At 37.9% G+C, this 27,911-nt stretch overlaps 2 protein-coding genes across 4 annotated transcripts; both read right to left on the bottom strand.

The window, feature by feature from the left end:
* Positions 1-238: 238 nt before the first annotated feature.
* On the bottom strand, positions 239-2,239 carry LOC129768980 (uncharacterized). The gene is made up of 5 exons (XM_055770940.1): positions 1,832-2,239; positions 1,362-1,396; positions 1,122-1,302; positions 904-1,063; positions 239-845 (listed from the first exon to the last, which is right to left on the bottom strand). Exons 2-5 carry the CDS (start codon positions 1,364-1,366, stop codon positions 340-342), a joined length of 852 nt encoding a protein of 283 aa, XP_055626915.1. The 5' UTR covers positions 1,367-1,396; positions 1,832-2,239; the 3' UTR covers positions 239-339.
* Positions 2,240-9,722: 7,483 nt separating this feature from the next.
* On the bottom strand, positions 9,723-15,172 carry LOC129767486 (sulfite oxidase, mitochondrial). Of its 3 annotated transcripts, XM_055768452.1 has the most exons (5): positions 15,038-15,083; positions 14,722-14,825; positions 11,365-11,552; positions 11,072-11,299; positions 9,723-11,015 (listed from the first exon to the last, which is right to left on the bottom strand). In XM_055768452.1, exons 2-5 carry the CDS (start codon positions 14,751-14,753, stop codon positions 9,766-9,768), a joined length of 1,698 nt encoding a protein of 565 aa, XP_055624427.1. In that variant the 5' UTR covers positions 14,754-14,825; positions 15,038-15,083; the 3' UTR covers positions 9,723-9,765. The 3 variants fall into 3 exon arrangements, with proteins under 3 accessions (XP_055624427.1, XP_055624428.1, XP_055624429.1); XM_055768453.1 differs by lacking the exon at positions 14,722-14,825 and having other exon boundaries at positions 15,038-15,172; XM_055768454.1 differs by lacking the exons at positions 14,722-14,825; positions 15,038-15,083 and adding an exon at positions 14,155-14,276.
* Positions 15,173-27,911: the final 12,739 nt, after the last annotated feature.

Below are 27,911 nucleotides of genomic sequence, written 5' to 3'. Positions count from 1 at the left end.
GGAAAGTTCCGGCTTCTGTTTTAACTTACCCTGCATTTCAACTAGCCCCGGTGTACCGTAAACGGTTTTGTGTTAAACGTTATCGAATCGCGAATTAGAAAAAAGTCCAACACACGATCCTTATCCAAAAAGGGATAAATAGAAGATTGCAGATATTCCATTGCGCATGTTTGAATTGAGTTTGGAGTTCAGTCTTCGATTCACTAAAAGTTATAAATCATTGTTTAGTCTATTATCAAGTTTATTGAAAATAAAGTCTTGTTTTTTACAGTGACGTGACACATGTATTAATGGTGTATGTTGTGGAATGGAAAATTAAAATAAGAAACAATCAAATCATCATTCGTCGTCACTAGAACTCTGCTTCATCTCTGCTATCTCAGCTTGTCTGCTATCATCACTAGAAGTTCGTTTAATTTCGAGAATCTGCTTCATCAGTTCTAATTGCAAATTTCTATTTTTTTGTTCCTCTAGCATCATTTTCTTTTCCCAATTATATTTTTCCACCTCTAAACGCAAGCGTTTGACTTCAAGCTCGTACCGTTTTTCGTCCAACTCGTAACATTTGCGAGCGAACCGGGCACAATCCGAGACATGTCGCTCTATCTTGGAAAGATCTTCTGCTTGATTCTCGAGAAGAGTTTCTCTATAGGGCCGCTTCGTTCCTCGTTGACGGCCACTCATTGGCGATTTGCTTCTCCCAGTTCCGCTTTCATGGAATGCATCAACAAGAAACGATTCGTCCATCTTTATGCTTGGTTCTATGTCAGAAAGTGTACTCTCTTCGGCCACCATGGATGAAGAAGGATCTGTTACTCCGAATGATTGGATCTCGAAAACATGTCCTACAGTGTTGAAGAAGATTATTATGGTAATATATTTTGTGATAAATCAATAATATACCGTCTTTGTTCACAGTTGTTTGTAAAGAACAGAGACGAATAATTCTGTCCTCTGAATCATTGAACGAATGTAGAGTATTAGGACCTCCTCCGATGGCCGTCATTTCTTTTTTGTTGTGTTGCAATTTTCGTTCTATTTGCAACTTTTTGTCGGTCCAAACCTGAAGGTAGAAAACGGAAAATGATTATCAGTTTATAATAAAAAAAAAACAATTTTACTTTTCGCCATTGTGTAACAGTTCGTGTGGGAGGACCCAAACTATTCAGTGATTCCGCTATTGTATCCCATAAAGCATTTGCTGAATCCCTGGAAACGTCTTTACATCCTCTGGCCACGTCAGGATTTTGTTCCATGACGTTCAGGAGGAGGGAGAATTGATTTTTTTTGGTTTTTTTATTCCTAAAATAAGACACACACTATTAGCTGAAATACAAGAATGAATCAAACTTTGTACTTACTCCATTATGCGTGTTTTTTTCCACTTTTTGGGACACTAGTGGAAAGAATACACAAGAAATTGCTCGGTTTAAAGTGACGTGTGAGTGTAGTGTAAACAAAAATAACACCGAGTTCATCCATCGGATGAACTCGATGTATTCATAATGAATTTTTGTTTACATTTGCGCGTATACCGTAATAGGGTTACATTCACTTCACTTTGTTTTCACGTGAAGTGAACACACGAATAAAGCCGGCGCTACACAATGCTAGGAACATCCCCGACGCTCGAGGGTTCGACGCATCATGTAGTCGATAGACGAGCTACAAATCTCCAAAGTCGAGTGTCGAATATTTGCGTTGGAAAGTAATCCGTCTGTTGTTGGTTTTTGGCACGAGTCAAAGGATTGCTGTCATTCGCACGATTCGACACTTGACGGCATTCGATATACCCAGTGGAGGCGATCTAGCGTAGTGGTAACATCCATACCTCTCACGCAGAGATCACGAGTTCAATACTCACTCCCGACATTCTTCCAAAAATGGAAGTAAAAGTGACATATTAGCCGAAATGTGTTAAAAGTCACTCTAATAGAGAAAAAAATCAATACACTGCTACATAATTCGTCCGAATCTATCTTTGACAAATTGGTTTGTTTACAAGTTGTAGATGGAGGAACTATGAAATTGATTCGTGAAATTCAAATATGTGGTGCCGAAAGTGTTATGTCCATAAATATCACGGATTTCTCATAATGTTGACTGATTGGTTTCTTGTGTAAAGCACTATTCTTCGTGTTCCAATAAAGTGTTTTTAATCAGTGGAAGATTGGTGTGTTTTTATTTCAACGATTTTTAATCCGCGCGAATTGAAGCAGTTTACCGCTTTCTCTGCTTTTAGGTTTTCTTGTGTTGGGTCTAAAAATAAACAAAACGCTTTGGTCGTGGTGAGCTAGGATAGGGCTCTTGCTACACATACAGGCAGAGCATCTGTTGGGCAAACATCATTTGTTTACATTCGTAGCTTCTATGCAGCAGAAGTGGTTTCATTATCAATCGACATTCTTGTAGATGATTTAAGGTGAAGGTGGAAGCTAGCCACAAATGGCTGCCACAATGACGCTCATTTCTTTCATCTCCCTTCCTCACCCCTCGCCCGAAAATCAATCATTTTGCGAAACAGTGTGAAGAAAATGATCGTTTTCGCACACTTCCCATCAAGTAATATCAACCAAACTCTAATTGATTACTCACGAGATATTAAATTTTCATCTGTTTTCGCACTGTTTAGTGAAGAACGTCGAAAAACTCAATCAAGTGCTCTGAAAGTAAAATTTTCATTTTTCAATTTTCGGCAATGGTTTTGTTTGTATTGGTGAAAGCATCGTTTCTTTTTTTCTTATCATCGAAACAGCTATAAAACCCACTCAATACAATGTTATTCCTGAGTCATAGCGTTTCATGTCATGAAAATCAATAGAATAAAATTGTGTTGATATCAATACAACTATTATTTTTACGTTTAATGGGTCTATAGTGTAAGTTTTAGCGACTTTAATATTGAGCAAGAATATTGTATTGCAAAGCTCGGAACACTGCCACGGCTGCCTATGCTTTCAAAAACAGTAAACGGAAAAGTATTATATTCAATCAAAATGCCTCGGCCAACGAAGAGAAGGGTTAAGTGCGCTACACATACAGCGTCACCGTCACCGTCCCGTCAACTATTCTCTTGAATTTATTTTGCCGACGTCAAATTGGCGGGTGATGGTGAATGTGAATGCTACCATATGATTTCCATGGGAGAATATTTGTCATTTGATTCCTCTACGTTGACTTTAGGTGACGGGACGTTGTATGTGTAGCGCACTTTAAGGCTCTCCAACGTTAATACACTGCGTTTCATAACTATAGAACCACTATTTTTTTCTGAGTTTCCAGAGATATGCTATAGAACCAGTTTCCATCTGGTTCTATAGTTATGAAACACTGGAATTTTAGTTTTTTGAATGTTTCGCCCCTGAACACAACAATAAAGTTCAAATGGCCAGTCTTTTAAAGTAAGTCATTGTTATGTCCTACACTATATACTTCAATTCAACCGACTTCTTACATATGTCTGGAAACTCAGAAAAAATGAGCGGTTCTATAGTTGTGAAATGCAGTGTATGTGAAAACAATATGATCAACGGAGCAAAATATTAAGGAATTATCAACATCGAGTTACTATGCGGAGGAACTTGTTAATACCAAAAGAGCCCCAATTCGCATGTGTTATAAATTTGCTCATCGCGTATAATCAGAATATGAAAATGCACCTTCTATATATATTTATATTTGCAGTTGTTCATCGGAACGTATCGTTCATACATTTTACTTTAGTATTGAATTGTTATTTTTTTTTCAAATGTATTCAAAGACTCGTGTTAGTGGTGGTGTGGAATATTTATTGGGTATAATGCCTAACATTGTTACAGAACTGTATTTATTGGATGATAGTCCTTTTTGCGCTAGAGAAATTAATCTGTGGCTGACGGTTAAGGTGAAGGTGGAAGCTAGCCATTATAGTAGTATAGGTAAACCCTCGTGTAAAAATGGGGTAATAGTGTTTGTGAGAGAAGAGCAAAGCACACGTAAATAGATCAATTCACTTATCAGACTGTGTGGCGCTTCATTGACACGAGTCTTTGAATACATTTGAAAAAAAAACAAATAACAATTCAATACTAAAGTAAAATGTATGAACGATATGTTCCGATGAACAATTGCAAATATAAATATATATAGAAGGTGCATTTGCATATGATTCTGATTATACGCGAGCGTAACATGAGCAAATTTATAACACATGCGAATTGGGTTTCTTTTGGTATTACAAGTTCTTCCGCATAGTAACTCGATGTTGATAATTCCTTAATATTTTCCTTCGTTGATCGTATTGTTTTCACATATTCACGTTGGAAAGCCTTAACCCTTCTCTTCGTTGGCCGAGGCATTTAGATTGAATTTAATACTTTTCCGTTTACTGTTTTTGAAAGCATAGGCAGCCGTGGCAGTGTTCCGAGCTCTGCAATACAATTTTCTTACCCAATGTTAAAGTTGCTAAAACTTACATTATAGACCCATTAAACGTAAAAATAATAATTGTATTGATATCAACACAATTTTATTCTATTGATTTTCTGACATGGGACGCTATGACTCCGGAATAACATTTTATTGAGTGGTTTCTATAGCTGTTTCGATGATGTTGTTTGGCATCAGTGTCGAAAAAATAACGATGCTACCACCAATACAAACAAAACCATTGCTGAAGATTGAAAAACGAAAATTTAACTTTCAGAGTACTTGCTCGAGTTTTCCGACGTTCTTCACTATACGGTGCGAAAGCAGATGAAAATTTAATATCTTGTGAGTAATCGATTAAAGTTTGGTTGATATTACTTGATGGGAAGTGTGCAAAAACGATCATTTTCTTCACACTGTTTCGCAAAATGATTGATTTTCGGGCGAGGGGTGAGGGAGGGAGATGAAAGAAATGAGCGCCATTGTAGCAGCCATTTGTGGCTAGCTTCCACCTTCGCCTTAATTTAACAATCTTATGAACGTTTCGAAATTAAATTCTTATCTGTCTATACAGTCATTCCATGCCAAACAGACATAGTGGTTCTCAGATTTTCGCGAAAAGTGATAATTTTGTTCTTTATAGCAAAACATTACACCCGTTTTTTATTATTTTTTCATTCGGGTGACCATTTCCAATTTAGGGTTGTTCGAAAAATCAACTTTTCCCTCTTTTTTTTTTTTTTTTTTTTTTTTCAAAAAATGACTTTTTTTTCAAAAAAAATCATAACTTTTGAATTACTACACGGATTTTGATGATCGACACATCAAATTTTTTTTCAATTTTCATGATTATTAATTGTATTTGTTTTTTATGGTTTTCATGGTCTCGGGACCAAGGACGCTGTATAGTTTTTATATTTTTTTCTTGAAAGCTGAAGGCTTTTTACATAACATATCCAATTTTCGGTTTCATGATATGATTTTCCAAAGTTAACCGATAGTCCAAAAACAATTTTTCCCCTTTTTTCCAGAAATTCAAAATTCTGATGATCAACATATCAAATTGAAGTCAATGATATAATATTCACTGAAAAAATAATACACTTGCAAATAAATTGGATTTTGTTTTCATAATTATTGATTGTATTTACTGTTAGCAAAGTATAAACGGGCCTCAACTTTTTACAAAGGGTAAATGATTTTAGTTTGTCCGATTTGTGGTGTTTTCACGAAACAAATCGATTTTTCTTCATGGAAATCACATATAATGAAGACGAGCTTGGGTTTGTTGAAAAGCCCCTAGACTCTAGTTTCTAATAATACCATAAGTTTTTTTATGTTTTTTTTAACGATTTTCCTCAAAGTAAAATCATGGTTGATCATGGTTTGTCCGGTTTTCGAAATCATCATTTTTAAACGAAAAAATTCGAATTTACAAGTAAATGTTGCGTTTCTCATTGCTTGAGTTTACTGTCATCAATTGATCCATTCGTAATATTGGCTTTCTTCAGAATATTGCCTTTTCTTGGGCATTATGAATATTATGATTGGCGATCTAACTCAAAACGTAAACGATCGGTGAGACATCTGGATTTTGTTTTTGAACTAAGAAAATGATGATAAGGAAACCTAAGGCGGCTCGCACACCGGAGCAATTGACGAATTTACGCAAAGCTGAATCAGCTCATGCGACATCTAAATTAGAGCTCAGAACCACAAAAGTTAGGGTGTTTGTTTATTTTACGCACTGAAAAGCATGATTCGGTGGTGATTATTCATTTTATTTCAATTTAGATTCATTTCAGCCATTGAATGTCGTCAGTATATGGTAAGAAAGTTGGAGTTTTGTATATTTACGATGGTTTCAACACGCGATTTGATCAAAGTCATAGTTAATCTTCGAAAATTTCAGGTTTGATAATGCGTACCGGTTATTGATACTATGGATAATTGCGATGAAATCGATATCATATGAAATTGGCTGATATCATTGATTATGTAGGGGTCGATACGAGAAGGATTTGCAGTATTTTTAGCGCAAAATACCATATTCATCGTTTACTTAGTTGAAAAAAATTAAAGTTACAATACTTATAACAAGCCATTTCTCGTAATACACATAGCACATTGTAAAATGATGATTTTCTAACCTTTTCAGCGCGGAAAGAATACTTGAATTCGGGAAATTTGAAGAAAAATTCGGATTTTTCTAACAAATTTAAACGAATTTCATATTAAAAAAACAAAACATCCTCATTTTACTCGCTGCGCCATCTGGTTGTAAATCCAACGTAAGTTCGTCAATAAGCAACTAGTAACTGTCAACATGCAATGAGCAATATTATCGCCAATGGATTTTTCCATTTAATCTTTGTTGATCTCGCACACCGACGCAATACGATATCGCTGTCGCCTTTACAGAGCAACACATGTCGCTAGCAACACGGCGTGTCGGTTGAAGAGCAACTTATCGCCCATATTTTGACAAGTTTCGTACATTAATCCGATTGTTTGCATAATGCCAGGGGTTTTTATTGCTCTGGTATGCGAAGAAGAACAAAATATGTTGCCTGTTGCATATTGCGTATTGCAGTTTGCTAGTTGCTTATTGCTCCGATGTGCGAGCCGCCTAAAACTCAAGAACAAATCACGTATATTTTACTTCAGGTATTTCGAAGGTAGTTCTCACATGCAGGAACCATGCATTTTTAAACTTGTTTTTGTGCTCTCGAATTTCCTTTTTTGATTCTATCGAATGCCTTTTTCCAATTTATTTACTTGTTCTATATTAGTATCGTCTTTTCTTCAAACATGAAATAAACATTTCATATTTCTATCCTAATATCAAAGACATTTCAGTTTAATTTTCATGATGAAGGTCACCAAAAAACTTGAAAGCGCAGATAAAATGTATTTTCCAGGGCATTCATCTCGAACCGTCATGGAATTATCTAATTCCGTTGAATCCAATCATATCATACGTCTGGCATTTAGTAGAAATCTTGGTAGTAGTCCCAGTTCTAGAAAAAAATGCTTCAACTGGACCTGATATCACCATCCCATTTCGTCAAAATTTTCACTGTAAACCTAGTGAATGTGATGGTGTGATTATAACTTGTGACCAATTCTTTTGTTATGACCAAACTTAAAAAACTTCTCCCAAATCCTACTAATTTAACAACCTTGGAAGAAATCCAATGTTTATGAAATTTGTCAAGTGGTTTAGGTGAGAATCAAAGCTCACTGGAAAATAAATTTATAATTTTTTTTCTACGATCAAAAAGACCGGAAAGATATAAAAGATCGATTTTCGCGGTTTTTTTTTCTGAGTAGGAAGAATTGATCCGTAAAATTGGAAATCGAAGAGGAAAAGATCGATCCTCTAAATGCCGATCCAAGATAGCCCAATCAGATTTACTATCACTAATTTGACATCCTCGAAAGCTATCCAAATGTTTATTATGTTTATAAAATTTATCAGGTGGTGCGATTAAAATCGATGTACATTCAAAAAAAAACTCTAAGATCGAAAAAATCGAAGGAAGAAGATCGATTTTTACGATTTTTTCGGGTACAATGAATCGATAAAAATAACGGAAATCGAAATGAAAAAGATCGATATTCTGGAAATTGATTAAAGATCGCTCAATCCTACCAAGCAGCAGTCATCATGTGACGGTGATTTACCCTCTCCTTTCACACACTCTGCTGCTTGCAGCAAGAAACATTCAACCAATGGTGCTATTAATAACATAGCCTTATCAACCGTCCCGAGTATCCCCATTGTTCAACTGTTTACTCTTACGCCGAAAAAGTGACATTGTGTAATTTACCAAACGAATAAATCCGGCTTGGTTACAGCTGAAGCGCTAAATGAGCCTGAAATAAAATAAACAGATGGGATAAAAAAATCAAATATTATCTCCAACGTATGTACAATAACACACAAAAAATCGAGGGGTTGTATCCGAGACATGACCGCTTAGGACGTAGGACTACGCAATTTTTTTTTAAATTTGTTGGTTTATCATTTCGGATATTATTTGCGAATATGTCGAAAATTCATAAATAACTCTTTAATAAAAAGTTCCGGGGACCCTGAAAAGGTTCAAAGGCTTGCGTGGTTTTGTAGAATCATTTTGAGAAGCAACGATTCTTTCTTGCCTTTGCGAGAACAATACACTAATTGGTCATATGTCGCAATTTGTTTCTTTATATCAATGCAATTTAACGAGAGGCATCTTCCGTGCATCGCCATTCAACAAGCAACAAACACGCGTCTAACAGATGTACACAGTTGCAGCGATAAACTTTAAGTGAAATATTCACTAGCGTTCACAGCTCGAGGGGAAACATAAAACACAAAACGAGCAGAATAAGCGACCTTTGTTGTTTCGGGCACAGAACAGATTCTGAGAATTTTCTTCAGAGGAGATGCAATACTCATACGCTAGCGACAGCTTACTTACTTCGCAATTATTCTCTTTTCGCTATCCGCCTCGTTGTTTCTATTCTTCTTCTTTTCCTTCATTTACGGCGACTTTAAATCCAACGATTCATTCATTTCCGACTGTTTTTATTCTAGCGGCTGCATAAGTTGCTCGTTATTGACAGCTCTGTTTGGGAATGCACTCAAATGGACAGAACAAATGAATGGGGAAATGGAAATGCTTCCAATTTTCATCAATTTAAACCATATACAGACTATGGGATTGTAATGTATAGAATATCAAACAAATCTTAGAAAATTTCCGATTCGATTGATACGCAAATCGTGAAAATCCGTTCGCAGCAAAAATAGTTATTAACATTAACTTTATTTCATAAAAACGTGACCTGTTTTCTGATTTGCACCCTTAATGTAAGACGTAGTCCTACGTCAAAAAAATTTAACACCAGTGATTAGTCTATAAACTATTTAACGCAGGATCACGTGTGGAACAGTAAACAAGGCCGTACGGTTGGAGATTAAATATAATGAAAATGCATGGTTGGTTGAAAGGTTATCGACTAAGTGAGGTGGCACCAGTATGACTGATTTTTATGCATCGAATGTTATATTCTAACTCATCCAGCCATATTCTGTATTCCGACGGGTTTCCATTTCGTTCGAAACAATTATTTCGTTCGAGTTATGCTTTCGCATTCCCTATTTTGAACGAAATGCAAAAACAACTCGAACGGAATACAGGATGGAATTTTATCAAGTCGTTCAAAATATTTCGAATGGATCAACGCACAGAATAAGGCTGAACATTTTTAGAATTAATAGGAGACTATTGTTTACGCAAGTTGTAGTAACAAAAGTAAACATATTCGTTAAATTATGTAACTTTATTCGAAGTTCTTGGGTTCACTCTATTTTACCTCCACTTTAACGCGACTATACGCATTACCAACGACTCCTCTCAAATTCCAAATATTCTTGAATGTCTCCGGTTGTGCATTGTAATTATCGTCGACGGCTTTGGACCAGATCTCAATCTTTTGGCCGCGCTTGACAGGAATTTTCGCCGTCCACAAGGACCACGACCAGTGCCTACCTCTGCCGGTGCCTTGCTCCACCTGATCCAGATCTGCGACGATCCAACTATTGCCTCCGTCGACCGAAAGATCCACACGAATGATTGCTTGTCCTCCGCCAGACCAGGCGTATCCTTTAACCGTGATATAACCGTCTTTCGCTTCGAGTCGGTCCCCATTTGCTGGGGTGCAAATTGCTGACGTTATTGGCATATTTTGAATTGCTGGTGCACGCTTGAAATCAACCGTGTCCCAATCTGTGCTCGGACTGAATGACTTGTAGTCATTTTGCTGCCAGTGAGAATCGGACTCATCCTTGGAAACAACAATTCTTCCCAACCACTTAACATTGCGCGATCCAACAACGCCAGGTACGATGGCTCTCAGTGGATAGCCGTGATCTCTGTTCAAAGGCTGACCGTTCATTTCATACGCAAGAATCACGTCTCCCCGAGGATCCATCGCTTTCGACAGTGGGATTGAAGCCGCATACGGAGTGTGAGTAGGATCTGTGTCCAACCCCTCGAAATGCACATGACTTGTTTCGTCCGACTCCACTCCCATTTCTTTCAATAAGTCTACTAATCGCACTCCGCTCCACTCGGCATTGCCCACAGCAGAGGGTCCCCACGGAAGCCCTTTTATTGGTTTGATTTCCATCATTTCTCCACGTCGATTGCCTCCGCACATGATTGTGGCGGTGACCGTGTGCTTGGGAAGTTTCTTCAACTCTTCAAACGACAGCCTTTTACTTTTATCGTTTAGTTCAACATCGATCTCCAGCTCGTACTCTTCAATGTTCACCTCCGGTACGGGCAAATGGTTTCTCACGTAGAAAAACTCATTCGGAGTGAGAAAACTATCAACGAGCACCGAGGCGGGAGGTTCTGCGTTGAATGGCCTTTGTGTAGCTGCCTTCAATATTGGGTGGCGTTTCGGTTCGGTCGCCCACGGATTGTCCAAATCTTTCGTCCCAATAACGTCGTCCTCTTTGAGATTTCCAATGCGGAAGGTCTCAAGTAGTTTTAGGACCTCTTTGGTGTTGTGTTGCTGATAGATATGCCAGAAAGGATCGATGGCGCTTCCTGAAATTAATGATACTTTTGATTAAGGCCGATTGGAATCTGAAAAACTCATCAACCTGCTGCCAGCATCACTTTGTCACTACCGGGATGCTTTGGCACAAAGGATGTGATGTCGTATACCCCAATACCGTATGTGATCCATATGCCAGTTTGGGGAGAATTGTGTTTCGTCACATCGTCCATTGATATTACCGGCAAATCATAGCGCGCAACATTGTGGGCATTTTGAATGTCTGGTGGGCTAGAGGTGAGAACTTTCGCATGTACCTCTGCGGAGTCATTTCCTGCCATGGAATCCAACGCATGAAGTTTTTAGGATTATTTTACTATCGATAGGAGGGTGACTTACTCAGTTTCTCTACAATAAGGCACGTTAACAATGAGCCACTAATTATGGTTGCTGCGGTTTTCAAAACGCCACTGCTGTGATCCTCTCTGTGGTGATCATAGTTGGTTTGATCGTGGCTTAGCTTTCTACTGGGAGTGATGAAATAGCCACATTGGGTAACCGGATTGATGGGAGACTTCAGTTGGTATCTGTAGACAAGATTCAGAAATTTAATATCATCTTTGGGTGCTTGAGCTCGAATTTCTATTTTGGATTTATTCATATTGCTCTTTTTTTCCTCTTTATTATGAAGACTTTCAGCTATTGTTCAAATAAAAAATTATGTCGAAATTGTTACTTTTTTTGACGTAGAACTACGTCTTTCATTAAGAGTGCCAAATCAGAAAACAGGTCACGTTTTTATGAAATAAAGTTAACGTTAATAACCACCAGACATTTTTGCCGCGAACGGATTTTGGCGATTCACCTACTAAACGAATCGGAAATTCCGTAAGATTTGTTTAATATGATATACATTAGAATCGCCTGGTTTGTAAATGGTTAAAATTCATGAAAACTTGAGGCGTTTCCATTTTCCCATACATTTGTTCTGTCCATTTGTGGGCTTTCCCGAACAGAGCTGTCAATAACGAGCAACTTATCGACGACCAACGGAGGGGAAATCGTAGGATTCAAAGTCCCCATGAACAAAGGAAAAATAGCGAAAAAGGCAAAAAAAAGAAAAGCGTTCGAGATAAATTTTCATTGATTTGACATGAAATAAATTGCGACTTACGATCAGCTAGTGTATCATTTTGCGAGGGCAAGAATGAATCATCAATCAATTATCGTCAACAAATGAAAAAACCATTTCAGAGATTATTCTACTAAGCAGTTGTTTCTAAAATTTCACAGCATTATAGAATAATATCCGAAGATATAAATAAGCGACTTATATAGAATAACAGCGTAGTTCTACGTCAACAATGCGGTCGTATCTTAGACACAACCTCCTATAATCTTTTTGCGGAAACGTGCAACTTTAGTGTCACTTCCCAATTCCCACACAGAAGTTCTGATCCCACGTCTCATGTCTCAAAATATTTCGATTCAAGGCGATCTCCGATTATCCCGCTTAATCTTCGCTCCTGGCAGGATCGTCAAAATGTGTGCCCATGAGCGTCCGCGGGATAATCGGAGATCGCCCGAAACCGAGCGGTGATTGCTTGCTGATAAGATGGCGGAAAATGTGCCGAGTGCCCAGCCCAATTAATCGCAAAACTGACGATGCCCTCGTTGCCAGAACTGGGCATGCCACACACCGGGTAATTTGAATTTGTCGAAGAAATATTGCTTTGTTTCATCAAACGATGTTGCATCCAATTCGATCCATTTTTCGCATAAGCTTCTTTCCAGAAGTGGCATGATTTCGTTGATCACTGATGAAACTGTTGGTTGAGCTATACCAAGTAAAAAGTTTCCTATTTTATTACATTAACTTAGTACGTCCAGAAACCAGAAGGTTCTAATCGACAGCTAATTTTAAAGCTGAAGGAATAGCCGTGCTTCTGAAAGTTGGTTGGAACACGATTGTACCAGAAATATTTTCAATTGCTTCTCGGCTTAGCCTGAAATACTGTAGAAATTTTGAAACAGAAGAATAGTTGTTATCATTCATATTGAAAACGTAAATAATACAAACTCACTCATTCCACTTAGCAATAGAGGGTTACTTTTAACCCTCAGCTCTTGCCTCTGTGGAATGAGCGTGCTCTTTTGTTCACTATCGCTGTCGTTGAACAACATTTCGCAATCTTTTCTTTCTAATCATAATTCTAATGTAATATCAAATTGAATTTGTTTTTCGATCTTTTTATCTTTTTAATAGTCGCGCACTTTGCCTTGTTTACGAACCCACTAATTCGACATTTCTCTTCGAGACTAATTATGCTCGAAACCTAATACACTGAAAATATTAACTCGAAAAGAATACATAATACCAAATTCAATTCGATTCGAGTTTGAAGTTTCTCGAATCGTCTTACTCGTTTCGAAATGCGGAATGCCACCCCAGCTGTTGCCATCGACTATTTTTAGCACCTTAAGGGGGGACCCCTGTCTGGAAGGTCGGAGAATAATGATTTTTTTTGTTTTTCTTCAGATGTTACGAATAAAGTGAGGTGTTCGTGTATTTTGGTTATTGTTTAAGGTAGGAGATTTATTTTCCATTTTTTGAGTGCACGAATAATGATTATGACGCTGTTGATAGCTAAATGCTTAGATGCTGTCTGAAAATCGGTACTTTGCTAGTGGAATCGGTTCTGAAGTGACGGTGACGGCGACCAATTTTTTAAAAAGGAGATATTCTTATAAAAAATTTATAAATAAAGATTTTTAAAAAAATAGAAGAAATGAGATATCGAAAAACGGCTATGTAACGTATGTTGTATGTTGCACACCTTATAATTTGTGCACGGCACCCAACATGCATAAATTCATAATTCTGTTGGAGATCTTTTCTGATGAAGGTGTTTGTGCTTCACGAATTGTTTTTTTAATGATTAACAAACTTACATGCACAAAGTTCTGATAATGGTAATGAGAACGTCGAAAAACAAAGACAATTTATTGAAGGAAAGAATAACATGTTCAAAACAATTATAAAGATACAAAATGCTCTATCATCGGAATGATTTCCATAGCGGTTAGTGGTGTAAATATCATTAACAACTCGTAATTATTTCAAGTTTGTTAAAGTCGTTATTTTTTGCATTGAAAAGATCCCTACGCTGTGCATAGCTGCAAACTTACCGGTACGCTATACAACGTTTAATTCACCATCGAAACAGAAATTTAACCTTGACAGAATGACACTAGAAAAACTGGTATGTTATTTTCGACAGAACGCAACGATCGCAAGTAGTGCAATAAACTTCCTCAAAAATATTCTATAAAAAAGCGATTACACTTCGGCGAAATAACGCACTGAATATCAGGGTTATTCTTGGTGCTTCTATAACAGGTGCGCAAGTTGAAATTGTTAAAAAAATTACATATATGTCGAAGAAGTACATACAACCCTGTTAGCAACACCTAAAATAGCAAACGGACAATTTCAACTCGCAAACCAGGCATAGATGTGCTACTATTTTCAAACGCGGAATATTCGTAATGTAATCTATTGAAAAACAGCAAGAACCTAAAAGATGTTCCGACAAATTTTAACTATTAATATAAGTTATTTTTCCAGTAAAATCATGATTTATCATGCACTTTTACACATCTTTTCTCAACATACACAAAAACCTTAGACACTAAAAACATTATAATCCTTGTATCGCATCCAAATTTGTCCAACTTATACTTATCAATTTATACCTGAACAAATTAAAAGCACTGCGCGATAACATCCTCCTTACTACACTCCAAAACACGCACTACTTGTACTTTTTTTCGGCGAAAAACAGCCAACGCGTTTCAACCTACACATTCGAAGATGAATTGATAATAAACCCACTTCAATAACATAATCTTGTGCACATGCTAACACAGGTCAACGCTAACGAGAAAGCGAAAGCAGGTGTATAGTTCCGTGACACTTATATTGTTGCAAACATGCGACCAAAGATATTAGTTCGCAAGATAACGAGAAAAAACAAATGGATAACTAATTAGCAATCGGAATCGTACAGACCTTAATCTGATAACAGGAGATAACGCGTTTTCACCGACAAAGAATGTCTTTTGGGTGTTTATTGGTCACAACTTGCAACACCGAAACATAAATACTACTCAGAACTGCTATTACGTCGCCCTCTTTGGGTGAAGTGATAATTTGATACGAACGAATACAAACAAATCGTTCAAACTTCAATATCAGCTGATTGTCGGTAGAGAATAGGGGAAGTGGGGGCATAGTGGTCACCCTAAGGAATATGCCCATTTCCTGCGGCTACATCCCGTTTCTCGAAGAATATTTTAGTTCAACTCATTGTTCTTCAAGACAGCAAACGGCTTTTACTTTAAAAATTCAAAATAGTACACTTTTCATCACTAGAAAAAAAGGTGAAAAAACAAAAAAGCAAAGTGGTCACTCGCACACATCAAGCCAAATGGGATTGGCGATCTAACGCAAAACGTAAACGATCGGTGAGACACCTGGATTTTGTTTTTGAACTAAGAAAATGATGATAATGTAACCTAAAACTCAAAAACAAATCACGGATATTTTACTTCCGGGCTTTCCAAGGTAGTTCTCACATGCAGGAACCATGCATTGTCTACTTGTTTTTGATTGTGCTCTCGTACTCCCTTCTTTGATTCAACCGTTGTCAATATTTGTACAGTTTTCACTACTGATTGAGGTAAGAAAATAACATGTTATAGATAAAATTGCGCAGGATTAAATTTCTTCCAAACTCATCGCAGTCAATTAATCTTTTATGATTATAACATTGTAATTTATGGAAAGAACTACAATCCTCCCATAAACTCACATGGCAAAATTTAAAACCATCATCACTTTCACCGCAGCGCCGCCTAGGTGTAGATTTGTACGTTAGATCGCCAATAGATTTATGCGTTTTTTTCGTCCAAATTTGTTCAAATCATATTTGATATACAGGGTGGGCCATTTAAAGTGGAAGGATTTGTTTTTGCAATAGCAAAGTAAAGAAGTGGAATTTAAAAAAAAAATTTTTGAAATTCATTTATTTTGGTCCAAGGAGAGTTGTTCTAACTACTTTTTTATTATGATATCTCGTAAATGACCACCTCTGGCCTTGACCGCAAAATGTGCCCTTTTTTCGGCATTTTCCATCACTTTGCCCAATGTTTCGGCCGATATGGCAGCAATTTCTTGTCGGATATTGTCTTTCAGCGCAGCCAGGGTCCTTGGTTTACCAGTGTATACCTTGGATTTTAAATATCCCCATAAAAAAAGTCAGCAGGCGTCAAATCAGGTGATCTCGGTGGCCAGTCATAATCGCCGTTTTTCGATATTAATCTTCCGGGGAACATTTCGCGCAATAATTTGGTCGTGGCAGCCGCTGTATGGCATGTAGCGCCGTCCTGTTGGAACCAGTAATTGTCCAATTCATTTTCACGAACAAATAGCAATAAAAAGATGCCTAACTCTTGCGAACGATGGCGACCTGATGTCGATGGAGTCTCTGCAACACTGGCTCGAACGGCATCAATATTCTCGTCGAAACGTCTTGGTCGTTGTCTGGACAGATGACTGGCATTACCAACACTACCAGACGATATAAATTTGGCATATAATCGACGTATAGTGTTGTCTCCAGGCGATGTTTTAACTTTATTTTTATTTTTCAACGCACGTTTAGTTAACACAATTGAGAAGTTATTTTGAATGTACAGCTGTACAATTTCAGCGCGTTGTTTAGGTGTGTATTGTTCCATGGTTAAAATTGTACTGAAATGACGCTTCCAACGCGGTATAACATTTGTTAATCTGACATCTCTGTCAAAAGTTATGGGGTTGCCAGATGCTTCCACTTTAAATGGCCCACCCTGTAGTAAAGGGTGTGTCAAATCAAATTGCATCACGGAAAAAACGCTGTAGAAATTTAATTTTTAGGAATTATATCTTCAGCTTTCGCTTATAATCAGATAAGAGTGTATAGATCACGTTGGCCATGCTTCACTGTCAATTTTTCGTAAATTTGGAAAAATGTCGTCGAACGAAAAAGAGCGTCGTGAATTAATCCTGTGCACTCATTTCGAGAATCCGGAGTTGTCACATCGGGACATCGGTAAGATGCTGGGAATCGTCCAATCCACGGTCAGCAGAGTACTAAAACGATACTTCTAGAACCTAACCATCGACCGGAAGGTGAAGAACGGCAAAAATGGATGCTCCGTCAGTGAAAAAGATCACAAACGCGTAGTTAAGCAGTTTAGACGTGATCCGAGAAGTTCGGTCCGGGATGTCGCCAATAAGCTGAATTTGTCAAGTTCATTCGTCCAGCGCACCAAGCAGCGGGAGGGTCTGCGTATATACAAGGTTCAGAAGGCTCCTAACCGCGACGAAAGGCAGAACATGGTGGGGAAGACGCGAGCCCGGAAGCTGTACACCGAAATGCTGACGAAGCCGCATTGCCTGATAATGGACGACGAAACCTTCGTCAAAGCGGACTTTCGTCAGCTGCCGGGCCTGTTGTTCTTCTCCACAGAGGACAAATTCAGCGTTCCGGAGGAGATTCGCAAGCAGAAACTATCCAAGTTTGCCAAAAAGTACATGGTGTGGCAAGCGATCTGCTCTTGCGGAAAGCGGAGCGCCCCCTTCGTGATGACCGGCACGGTAAACGGGCAGGTTTACCTTAAGGAGTGCCTACAGAAGCGCTTACTTCCACTATTGAAGCAGCACGAGGGCCCGACCATCTTCTGGCCGGATCTCGCTTCGTGCCACTATTCAAAAGACGTGTTGGAGTGGTACGAAGCCAACGGGGTCACCTTCGTGCCAAAGGAAATGAACCCGCCCAACGCGCCGGAGCTTCGCCCAATAGAGAAATATTGGGCGATTATGAAGCAGACCCTTCGGAAGAACCCAAAAGTTGTCAAATCGGAGGCGGACTTCAAGAGAAAATGGATTTCTGTACAGAACCTTATGGACGGGGTAAAGAGGAAGGTGCGAGCATACGGGCTTGGGCTCGAAGTATGAATAAAAAGAAAATGCCAAAAGTTGTTTAATAGTTTATATTTTACTGTCTAAAATTTTCAAAAGGATCGGTCTACTGGGCGAATTTCTACAGCGTTTTTTCCGTGATGCAATTTGATGTGACACACCCTTGAGGTACTTGTATGAAATAAGCTTGGCCTGTTCACCTAGAATCTCAATTTAAATTTTCTCTTGCATACAAAAACATAGTAAGAAACACATAACGTTCCGCATAATGAGGCTTGGTTTAGTTGGAGTAGCATATTTATCCAGCCACAAAAGGATCTTCTTCAAGAGCAGTATGTGATGCGGTATATCAGCTTTAGTAAACAGAACATTGTAAGTTGTTATTCACCTATGACCACTTTGCCCCAAAACATCAAAATAATTTCTATGCTGATTAATCGCTGAGATTAAACAAAACATCTGTTCACCTCCCCTAGAATATGTGAACAGTCGTCCAAACTGATTATTTGTTCAACATATCAGATTGAATAAACTAAATTTCACGAGAAATTCCTTAGATACAATGCGCACAGAACTACGGCCGAATTGCTATCGAAAGAGTAATTTCTGTTTTGACGTAGGACTACGTCTTTCGTTTCTATACCGGGGTGTAAAATCAAAGTTTCGAAAACGAAAGCGTTACGCCGGAGACCGAGATTTTGAGCGTTAAACAACTGAACGAAATGGTATGATAAACACTTCATTCGAAAGATAAAATGTCTACGCGTAATATACTTGTTACTTTCTGATCCAAAAACTTGTTTCAATAGTCTTAAAATTGCTTTCAAAACAGGCTATTGAAATCACCAATCGGTATATAAGCGAGCGCCGCTCGGAAATCTACTCAGTTCCAATTGAACAGCGATTGGAGCATGTTGCCGCTGTTGTGGTGAAGCTCTTCGTTTATCATGAAAGTGCGAATGAACGGTGTCACCAAGAGCCTGTTTGTGCACCTTAGGCCAGAACGGTTCCTCGGGAAGATTTCGAAGCAGCCGCTACACACACACACACACACACACACACACATATATATACACGCGCGGAATTTTTTCCGTTTGGATGCCATTCAGCATCGAGAAAGATCCGGAAAATAATCTGCCAGTTCCTCTGGGAATTTAAAAACACATTCACGTGAAAGAGTTTATTTGAATGTTTTCTATCCAAGTAACACTGTGACCAAATATGTTTCAATCAAGTGCTATTAACAGATGGTTTTCGAGTTAGCATTAACCACTGTTGGATTCAAGTATCGAGGAAAATGTAAAAATATCTAATCGTTACTGAAAATAATCCGCCAATTCCTCTGGGAATTTAAAAACACATTCACGTGAAAGAGTTTATTTGAATGTTTTCTATCCAAGTAACACTGTGACCAAATATGTTTCAATCAAGTGCTATTAACAGATGGTTATCGAGTTAGCATTAACCACTGGTGGGCTTCCAGTATCGACGAAAATGTGGAAATATCTAATCGTTACTGAAAATAATCTGCCAATTCCTCTGGGAATTTAAAAATACATTCATGTGAATGAGTTTATTTTAATGTTTTCTATCCATGTAACACTGACCAAATACATTTGGTTTTGTGATTTTTCAATCAATCGCAATTAACAGGATAGCTTCTGAAGATTATTCTTCCCCATCAGTAGGATATTTCCGTATCCAATATTGTATGCGCCCGCAATCGATTATTGCTCAGTCGCTGAAAGTTCCGAGCTCAGAGAGTTCATTCCCCTCTAGTTTGCCTTCCAAATTGCCATCGTAAACCACGCCTTCTCTCGATTCAATCACGCAGAAAAAGCATACTTAAGCGATATTCTGGTGGTGAGACGCATTCATTTTTCGTGAGGACATCGACAAGACAACATCGTTGTTCAGGGTGCTAGACGGCGAAGGATCGAGATCTGCTCTGAAACGCAGGCAGTTTGTTTGAACCTGTGAGGGAGCACAGAGAAGCCGATCCTTCAGGAGAAGAGAAGGTGACCATCGAAGCAGCCGCTACACACACATATACACGCACGGAATTCTTTCCGTTTGGATGCCATTCAGCATCGAGAAAGATCCCGAAAATAATCTGCCAGTTCCTCTGGGAATTTAAAAATACATTCATGTGAAAGAGTTTATTTGAATGTTTTCTATCTATGTAACACTGTGACCAAATACATTTGATTTTGTGATTTTTCAATCAATCGCAATTAACAGAATAGCTTCTGAAGATTATTCTTCCCCATCAGTAGGATATTTCCGTATCCAATATTGGATGCATAAAACCTTGTGCCTCCAACGTAACGCTCTCGTTTTCGAAGTCCCCCAAATATTCATTCATTCAGAATGAATTCAGATTCAACTTCAAACAAATGATCTCTAAATCAACGATAGTCCTACGTCACCCTTGCGGTTATACCATAGATATAACCCACTTCCTGTTTTTATTTGTATTCTGACATGCGACAGCTCTACTGAAGTACAGGGTGACTCAAAAGTCATTAAATTCTTCAAACATAAGGTTACTATCAATACGGAATCTATAGTCAATAGTTCTACTACCAAACAAGCAGGTGACAACATTGCCCCACATACCCAATTTGCCCCCACTACCCCTATTTTGTTTAGGTAGTAGGAGTTACGAAAATGTCAACGATTGTCCACGGTGAGTGGAGTAGGGGTATAGCCAATGTCCACGTGAATACGTGAAATAAATATTTGAGAAAAAACATCACATCTATATAACGCACGAAAATCTATATAATCTATAATTAACGAAATCTGTTTTTTTCAATAGTTTTTTAAACTTACCTATCATGCTTGTTCTGCGTATTTGACAATAAAAAGTTTGAGCTGCCTGATGTTTTTTTTTTCAAATACTTATCAGTGTAAAGACAATGGTAGAATTCGTGGTTTTTGATGATGCTTAAAATGAAATTGCTACGGAAGTAAATAATCTAGCAATTTGGTGTCAGAAAACTAATAATAAAGCAGTGTGTGGAGATTTATCAGGTTGACCAAGAGCTTCTCGATAAGTTACCAAATATACTATGTACAGTGTTGGAAAGAAAAAAGAAAATAGCATTACGCAAAATACTTTTTCATAATTCCTTTTTTGGAAAATGGACGTATTTTTTACAATGCAAAGGATGCAAACAAGCCATTATTTGTATTAATTTTCAAATTTATATGAAACTTCAATTCTTTGTATTTTTTCATCCAGTATTGTGCATAGATGCTCAATGGGGTTGGGATGGCCACTCAAGCATTTTAATTTTTTTGGGCTGAAAATAGCGTTTCGCAACCTTCGAGGTGTGTTTGAGATCATTGTCCTGTTGGAAAATATAGCCTTTAATATTAATTTTCCTGAGTGATGGCTTTAAGTTTTCCTCCAAGACATTGACGTAGGACTCAACAGTCTTCTTTACATCGATATTGGCAAGATTGTCCACCCCATTCCAAGAAAAACAGCCCCACACAAGCAGTGTTCCTCCACCGTGTTTAACTGTTGCTTGAGTAGGCTGATCATCTTCTGGCTGTCAATTCTTTGTGTTTTTTAACCTCAAACTTACTCTAATCGGTCCAAAAAATCTTCTTCCAAAAGTCATTATGGCTGGAGCTCCTGGTCGTGGACCGTCATCATTCTCCTTGAATAGCTTTGTTCAAGTTTTGGTGTCAGAGGATTTTTTTCATTTCAAAATGAATCATGGAAAATGTATACTCTAGTTGTAAATCATGACTATGTACCAAAATTGTACAAAAATGTAAAAATAATGATGATCTTTATATAGATACAGAGTTGCATGTAAACCCTTTACGGTCGTATTCAATTTGGACATGGGTGCCATACTGGTCGGAATTATTTTTGCTTGAAAAAGCAGTGATGTATAATTTGTATGATAATGAAAGATAAACAAGATTTTTCTCAATTTGTTGTGAACTTTATATGTGTATCTACTGAATAATGTGTTTTAAAATGCTGTCTTTATATAGAAAAATATATTCTAAAACATTCGTTCGTGTGCCATTTTTCGAAACAGTATCTCAAAAAGAGGTCCTGTTTTTGACTACAGTTCTGCACGGTAAAAACAGTTTGATGCCTGAGTACAGACATACGAACGCAAAGATTTAATTTTTCACTTGTATTACTTTTTCCAAAAATATACACTTCCGCGAGGAATTGAAATTTGAGCAATTCCAAAAAAAAATCAATACATAACGTGTCACTTATTTACAAAATTAACAACAAACTTCGCACGAATTACAACAAGTTTATAATTTGTAGGCCATCCTTAGTTTCCAATCAATCCAAACAACGTATTCGGCCAAGCTACGGCTTGAGGAAACTTGAATCTCGCTCCACGGAGAGGTAGCTGCTCGTTAAAGCTCAATAAAACTCACATACTGCCTATTCTTCGGCAGTTCTATTCTTCTATTCTTCGTGCGATCAATCTACATACGTTGTCGGTTGGGGTTGGAACTGGTAAAAAAGCAGGGTAGTCCAGAATCGAAGCCACAGTCCTATAAACCATGTAGAGGACTTCCGACTTTTATTAAATGATGCTTTATTCTGTTGTAGTAACACGGTGGTATCAATGCAAAAACGGCAGCAAATGATTCAGGAATACTTCCTTGAACTCCTATTGACATTCTTTGTTCTAAAGAGGCTTTAAACTTTTCAGTTGATTTGCCTCCTAACTCTTGAACTTCTAACTTCTTATTCGTGTGAGTGGAAAAGTTATTTGAAACAGTCCTGTCTGAGAAACAAAATCTAACATGAAATAAATTTGAAATGGAATAAGGGTGCAATCAAGGTGTTTACTTGGTAATTTTTAATTAGAAAATATTCAGGAGTGTCCACGTGGACAACAGGGGGAGGGGTCTGGTCTATGTCCAAGCTTGTCCGCGGAGGGGGAGAGGGGAGTCTAAAATCGTGCTTTTTTGTCCACGTTGTATGTGGACAGTCCCTTATGAAGGATTGTGGCAAGTATGTTATGAAGGATGGCTTAGTATAAGTGTTGTAATATACATTTTTTTACTAGGTAAAAGATAAAAAGCTAGATTCTGCTATGGATAATGGCGATGAAATCGATATCACATTAGGTTGGTGGATATTATTGAATATATAGGGGATTCCTTTCAGTCGATACGAGAAGGATCTGCAGTATTTGAAATGGAACACATGCTACCCATTATTTACATAGTAAAAAAAAACTGGTATCACTGTTTACTACGCCCAAAATAGTCCTTGGTAAAACATTAGTATAATATACATTAGGGTGCCAATGAATGTATGGGAAAAAAGGACCTAAAACTTTCAAAAAGTTACCCTATACAAAATGTTCACCACCTCGAGAAAACACCCTATGCCGAATCTCAGCTCAATCGGACTTAAGGGAAAGCGGCGCAAAGCGGTCAAAGTTTGAGTTTTTTGAAAATCGAAAAATAACCCAAGGGGGGAGGAATTGGGGATTTTCGAGAAAAAAATTTTGATGTCAAATGTCTTAAGATTGAATGAAACGTCGAGATCTAGTATCATCTCGAAAAATTTTTTTTATCAAAAATCGGCATTCTGGGTTTTTTTCGGAGTACGAAACGAAAAGTATGGTTTTGGGTGCCAATAAAAAAAGTTATCTCGATTTGTCATTCGGGACTTGCTACGAAATGTTGATTTGCACGATAATATAACCTATGCAAAATATTAGCTCATTCGGGCTTCATTTACTGGTGTCACAAACGTTAAAATGTGATTTTTTTAAAAAAAAAACGAAAATTGCATTACTCGTCGAGATTTCAAGTTATCTCGTTTATTTTTTTTTAAACAAAATGTGCATGACAAATCGAGATAACTATGTTCATTGGCACCCAAAACCCTAATTTTCGTTTCGTACTCCGAAAAAAAACTAAGTCTCAGAATGTCGATTTTTGGCAAAAATAAAATTTCTTTTCGAGATGGCACTAGATCTCGACGTTTCATTTTTGCAATTTTAAGACATTTGACATCAAAATTTTTTTTTTTGAAAATCCCGATTTCCTTTACTCCCCCTATTGGGTGATTTTTCGATTTTCAAAAAACTCAAATTTTTGAGTGTGATGAGTGTGATTGAGAGTGTGAGTGTGAACATTGTCAACATATCCTCATATCCCCTCCTTTCCCTGAAGAAAATATGTCACCCTTCTAACCTCGATTCGACCGCGAGTAATCGGTTTTCTACATTATTAACATTAGAATTAAGGAAAAATGTATATATACTAGTAACAATACAGTAAGGAGTTCGGCTCCTTTAAACCTATGTAACTGAGCCTGTAAAAATAAACGATTTAAACTAAAAAAAAAAAACTCAAATTTTGACCGCTTTGCGCCACTCTCCCTTAAGTCCGATTGAGCTAAAATTCGGCATAGGGTGTTTTTTCGAGGTGGTTAACATTTTTTATGTTGTAACTTTTTGAAATTAGAGATGACCGTTTTCATTGGCACCCTAATGTACACATTACTAACAGTATAGTAAAAGTGTGTAATACGCACCCCCTAAGCGAGATTGAATTTAACTTGACCGTGCTCTCAAAATTTAAGGTTACAACTACGTCAGTACGTAGATTAGTTAACCGTCAGTCATCTGTACTCGTTCTGTATTTTAGATACTGAATAACAAAAGTGCTACGAATTTTATTTTGTAAGGCGCCCAAATTTTAAATTTCCAATCATACGGTGTTAAATGGCCCAGCAGAAGTATAATATGTCCATGATTTGTTTCTCTCAGAGACTATAAAGCTCAGAGAAACTGCTTGTATGAATGAGAGATTCCATCAATCTATTCCCTTCATGCCCACCAGCGAAGAGAAGAAACCGTTCCTCCGGTGAGCGTGTTCTCCCAGTATTCGTGCATTAATTCTCCAGTCCGCGCTCTTGTTTTCCTGCATTCTCTGAGCACATAATATAGATGCCAGATGTGAAGACATGTTTTCGTTTTGAAGACATTTAATTTTGTGAAAACATACTGAGGCCATTTCAAAGTATGTCAAAACAATTGTTTGTGTGATTTATCGAACATGATTTAGAAATATCGTGATGGTTCGCTCATTTTGTTCATTATGATTACATTTGAAGACAATTATTCGTGCCATGCAGGGATATTTGCAAAAATCATCTGGCATCCCTCACATACAAGCTATTTCTCCCGTGAGAATGTTTACGGCCGAAAGCGAGCAAATTGCCCCGATCGAGGGTATGCCATACTGCCTGATGGTAAGCTGATGCGGAAAATATCAAATTGAGAAAGAAATCAATCCTTTCTTACTATTTTCTTCATATGAGATATTCACTGGGAACTCGACTCAATAAATATGACCCACAGTTCTTCTTCTTCTTCTTCTTCTTCAATGGCACTAACGTTCCTAGAGGAACTTCGCCGGCTCAACGTAGTATTACTTGCGTCATTTTTATTAGTACTTAGTTGAGATTTCTATGCCAAATAACACGCCTTGAATGCATTCTGAGTGGCAAGCTCTAGAATACGCGTGATCACAGTGCAAGTCGAAGGAAATTTCTTTGACGAAAAATTCCCCCGACCAGAACGGGAATCGAACCCGAACACCCGGCATGTTAGTTATGACGCTAACCACTCGGCCACGGGAGCACATGACCCACAGTTATCGCCTCTGAATCGGTTCAAGCAACAAAAACCTTATAGAAATGATGAGGATAATTACATCGAAAATCGCTTCCAAAGAAAACTATTTTTCTTATTTTTTAAAGCATGTTACAAATATAAAATTTGCATGGTAGGATTCTATCATTGACTAACACGATTTCCTATATCCATTGCATTTATATTCTTGCTGGTTTACGAGAAAATCAGGCGGGTCAAATTGCCCGGCAGGCGCGTTTTAGAAACATCTCCTCTATATAAAATGAATGTCATACACAATACACATCCGCACCAACGATTGGTACACGGCAGTGTTGCCACACCTTCAGATTTATCTGGAAAGGTACAGATCTTTTCGTTATTTTTGGTACAAGTTCTGTACGGTACAGAGTACAGATTTTCGTCAAAAAGTACAGATTGGTACAGATTTTTTCCACGTGTGAACTTTTTTACATTTGAACAAAGCATCACTAAGGTACACGACGACTTCTAGCCGCAGTATCGCTTGGTGCTGCTGATCATAAAAGCAATTACAGTTAATTAATTGTAATTTTTTGTTCCTATTTTGAGTAATTGTTGCTATTTTGATATTTTGAGTAATTGATTAGTTTGATAAGGACGAATTTCGTTGTGTTAGAGGCGTTTTTAGGGTTCTACGATGGGAGTATACAAGATCTGGAGAGTCAATTTCGTACCCTCAATGTAAAATTACTCCGTAAAGAAATTTCACAAAATGAGCATGTGCAGGATTGGTGGGCAGAAATTTGATGTCTAAAAAGAATTGACGGTTCGATCGCATTTTCGGCGCTCCGATGCCTTGTTTGCGACGTTCTCACTACGCCTCACTCCTTGAAAAAAATTTCTGAATATAATCAGAACAAAAATAAGCTTCGAAATCGGCTCAGCAAAAATACGATGAACGCTATTTTGAGATCAAAACATTTTATTGAACATTATAGGTATGCATGAGCATTATCAAATATCATTAGTGTATTGCAAATGTAAATGTATGTAGTTCGTAAAGTTGAGATTTCTATGCCAAATAACACGTTTCGAATGCATTCTGAGTGGCAAGCTCTAGAATACGAGTGTTCACAGAGCAAGGCGGAGGAAATTTCTTTGACGAAAAATTCCCCCGACCAGAACGGGGATCGAACCCGAATGAACTTTACCCTTGGACAACTGACAACTTCCAGAAATAGTTATATGGGTCTACCCCAAGGCTCATGTCTCAGCCCCCTTCTTTATAATTTTTATGTGAAAGATATTGACAGTTGTTTGGCAGAACAATGCACGCTAAGACAACTTGCAGATGATGGTGTGGTTTCCGTCAGAGGTTCCCATGCCGAAAACTTGCAAAGACCATTGCAAAATTCCCTAGGTTACTTGTCTTCCTGGGCAAGGAACTTAGGGATCGAATTCTCGCTGCAGAAAACAGAACTGGTAGTGTTTACTCGAAAGCGGTTCCCAGCCCAACTGCAACTCAAGCTTTTGGGCAGAAGCATTACCCAATCATTGACCTTCAAGTACCTTGGTGTCTGGTTTGATTCAAAATGCACTTGGAATACCCACATTACGTATTTGAAGCAAAAATGTCAAAAGAGGGTCAACTTTCTCCGTTCGATTTGCGGCACGTGGTGGGGAGCTCATCCGGGAGATCTCATAACGCTTTATAAAACAACTATTCTATCTATTCTGGAGTATGGCTCTTTCTGCTTTCTCTCAGCAGCTAAAAGTCACCTTCTAAAATTGGAACGAATTCAATATCATTGTCTGCGTATAGCTCTCGGCTGTATGCACTCAACGCATAACATGAGTCTCGAGGTTCTGGCAGGAGTAACTCCTCTACAGAACCGATTCTGGGAACTTTCTCTCAGAATACTGGTGAAATGCGGAGTCACGAACACACTTGTGATTGAAAACTTTGAAAAAATTCTTCATCTAAATATACAATCTCGGTTTATGAGAATTTATTACCACTATATTTCGTCAGATATTTGTCTTCCATCGTTTACTCCAGATCGTGCTCGCTTCACCATCAGCAGTTCCTCAATTGAATACGATCTGTCGATGAAACAAGCAATACTTGGGATTACAAATCAGCTTCGACCAACTTTCATTCCCCGTATTTTTAACCGAAAGTACCAAAAAGTCAATTGCATGAAACGATACTCCACTGATTCACCTTCACCAATTACTGCGTCAGAGTTCCCTCTTGAGTTGGCAAACTGATTGGAACACTGGAA

This window comes from Toxorhynchites rutilus, chromosome 2, assembly GCF_029784135.1.
Source record: "Toxorhynchites rutilus septentrionalis strain SRP chromosome 2, ASM2978413v1, whole genome shotgun sequence".
NCBI lineage: Eukaryota > Metazoa > Arthropoda > Insecta > Diptera > Culicidae > Toxorhynchites > Toxorhynchites rutilus.
This window is presented reverse-complemented; position numbering and strand designations above follow the sequence as displayed.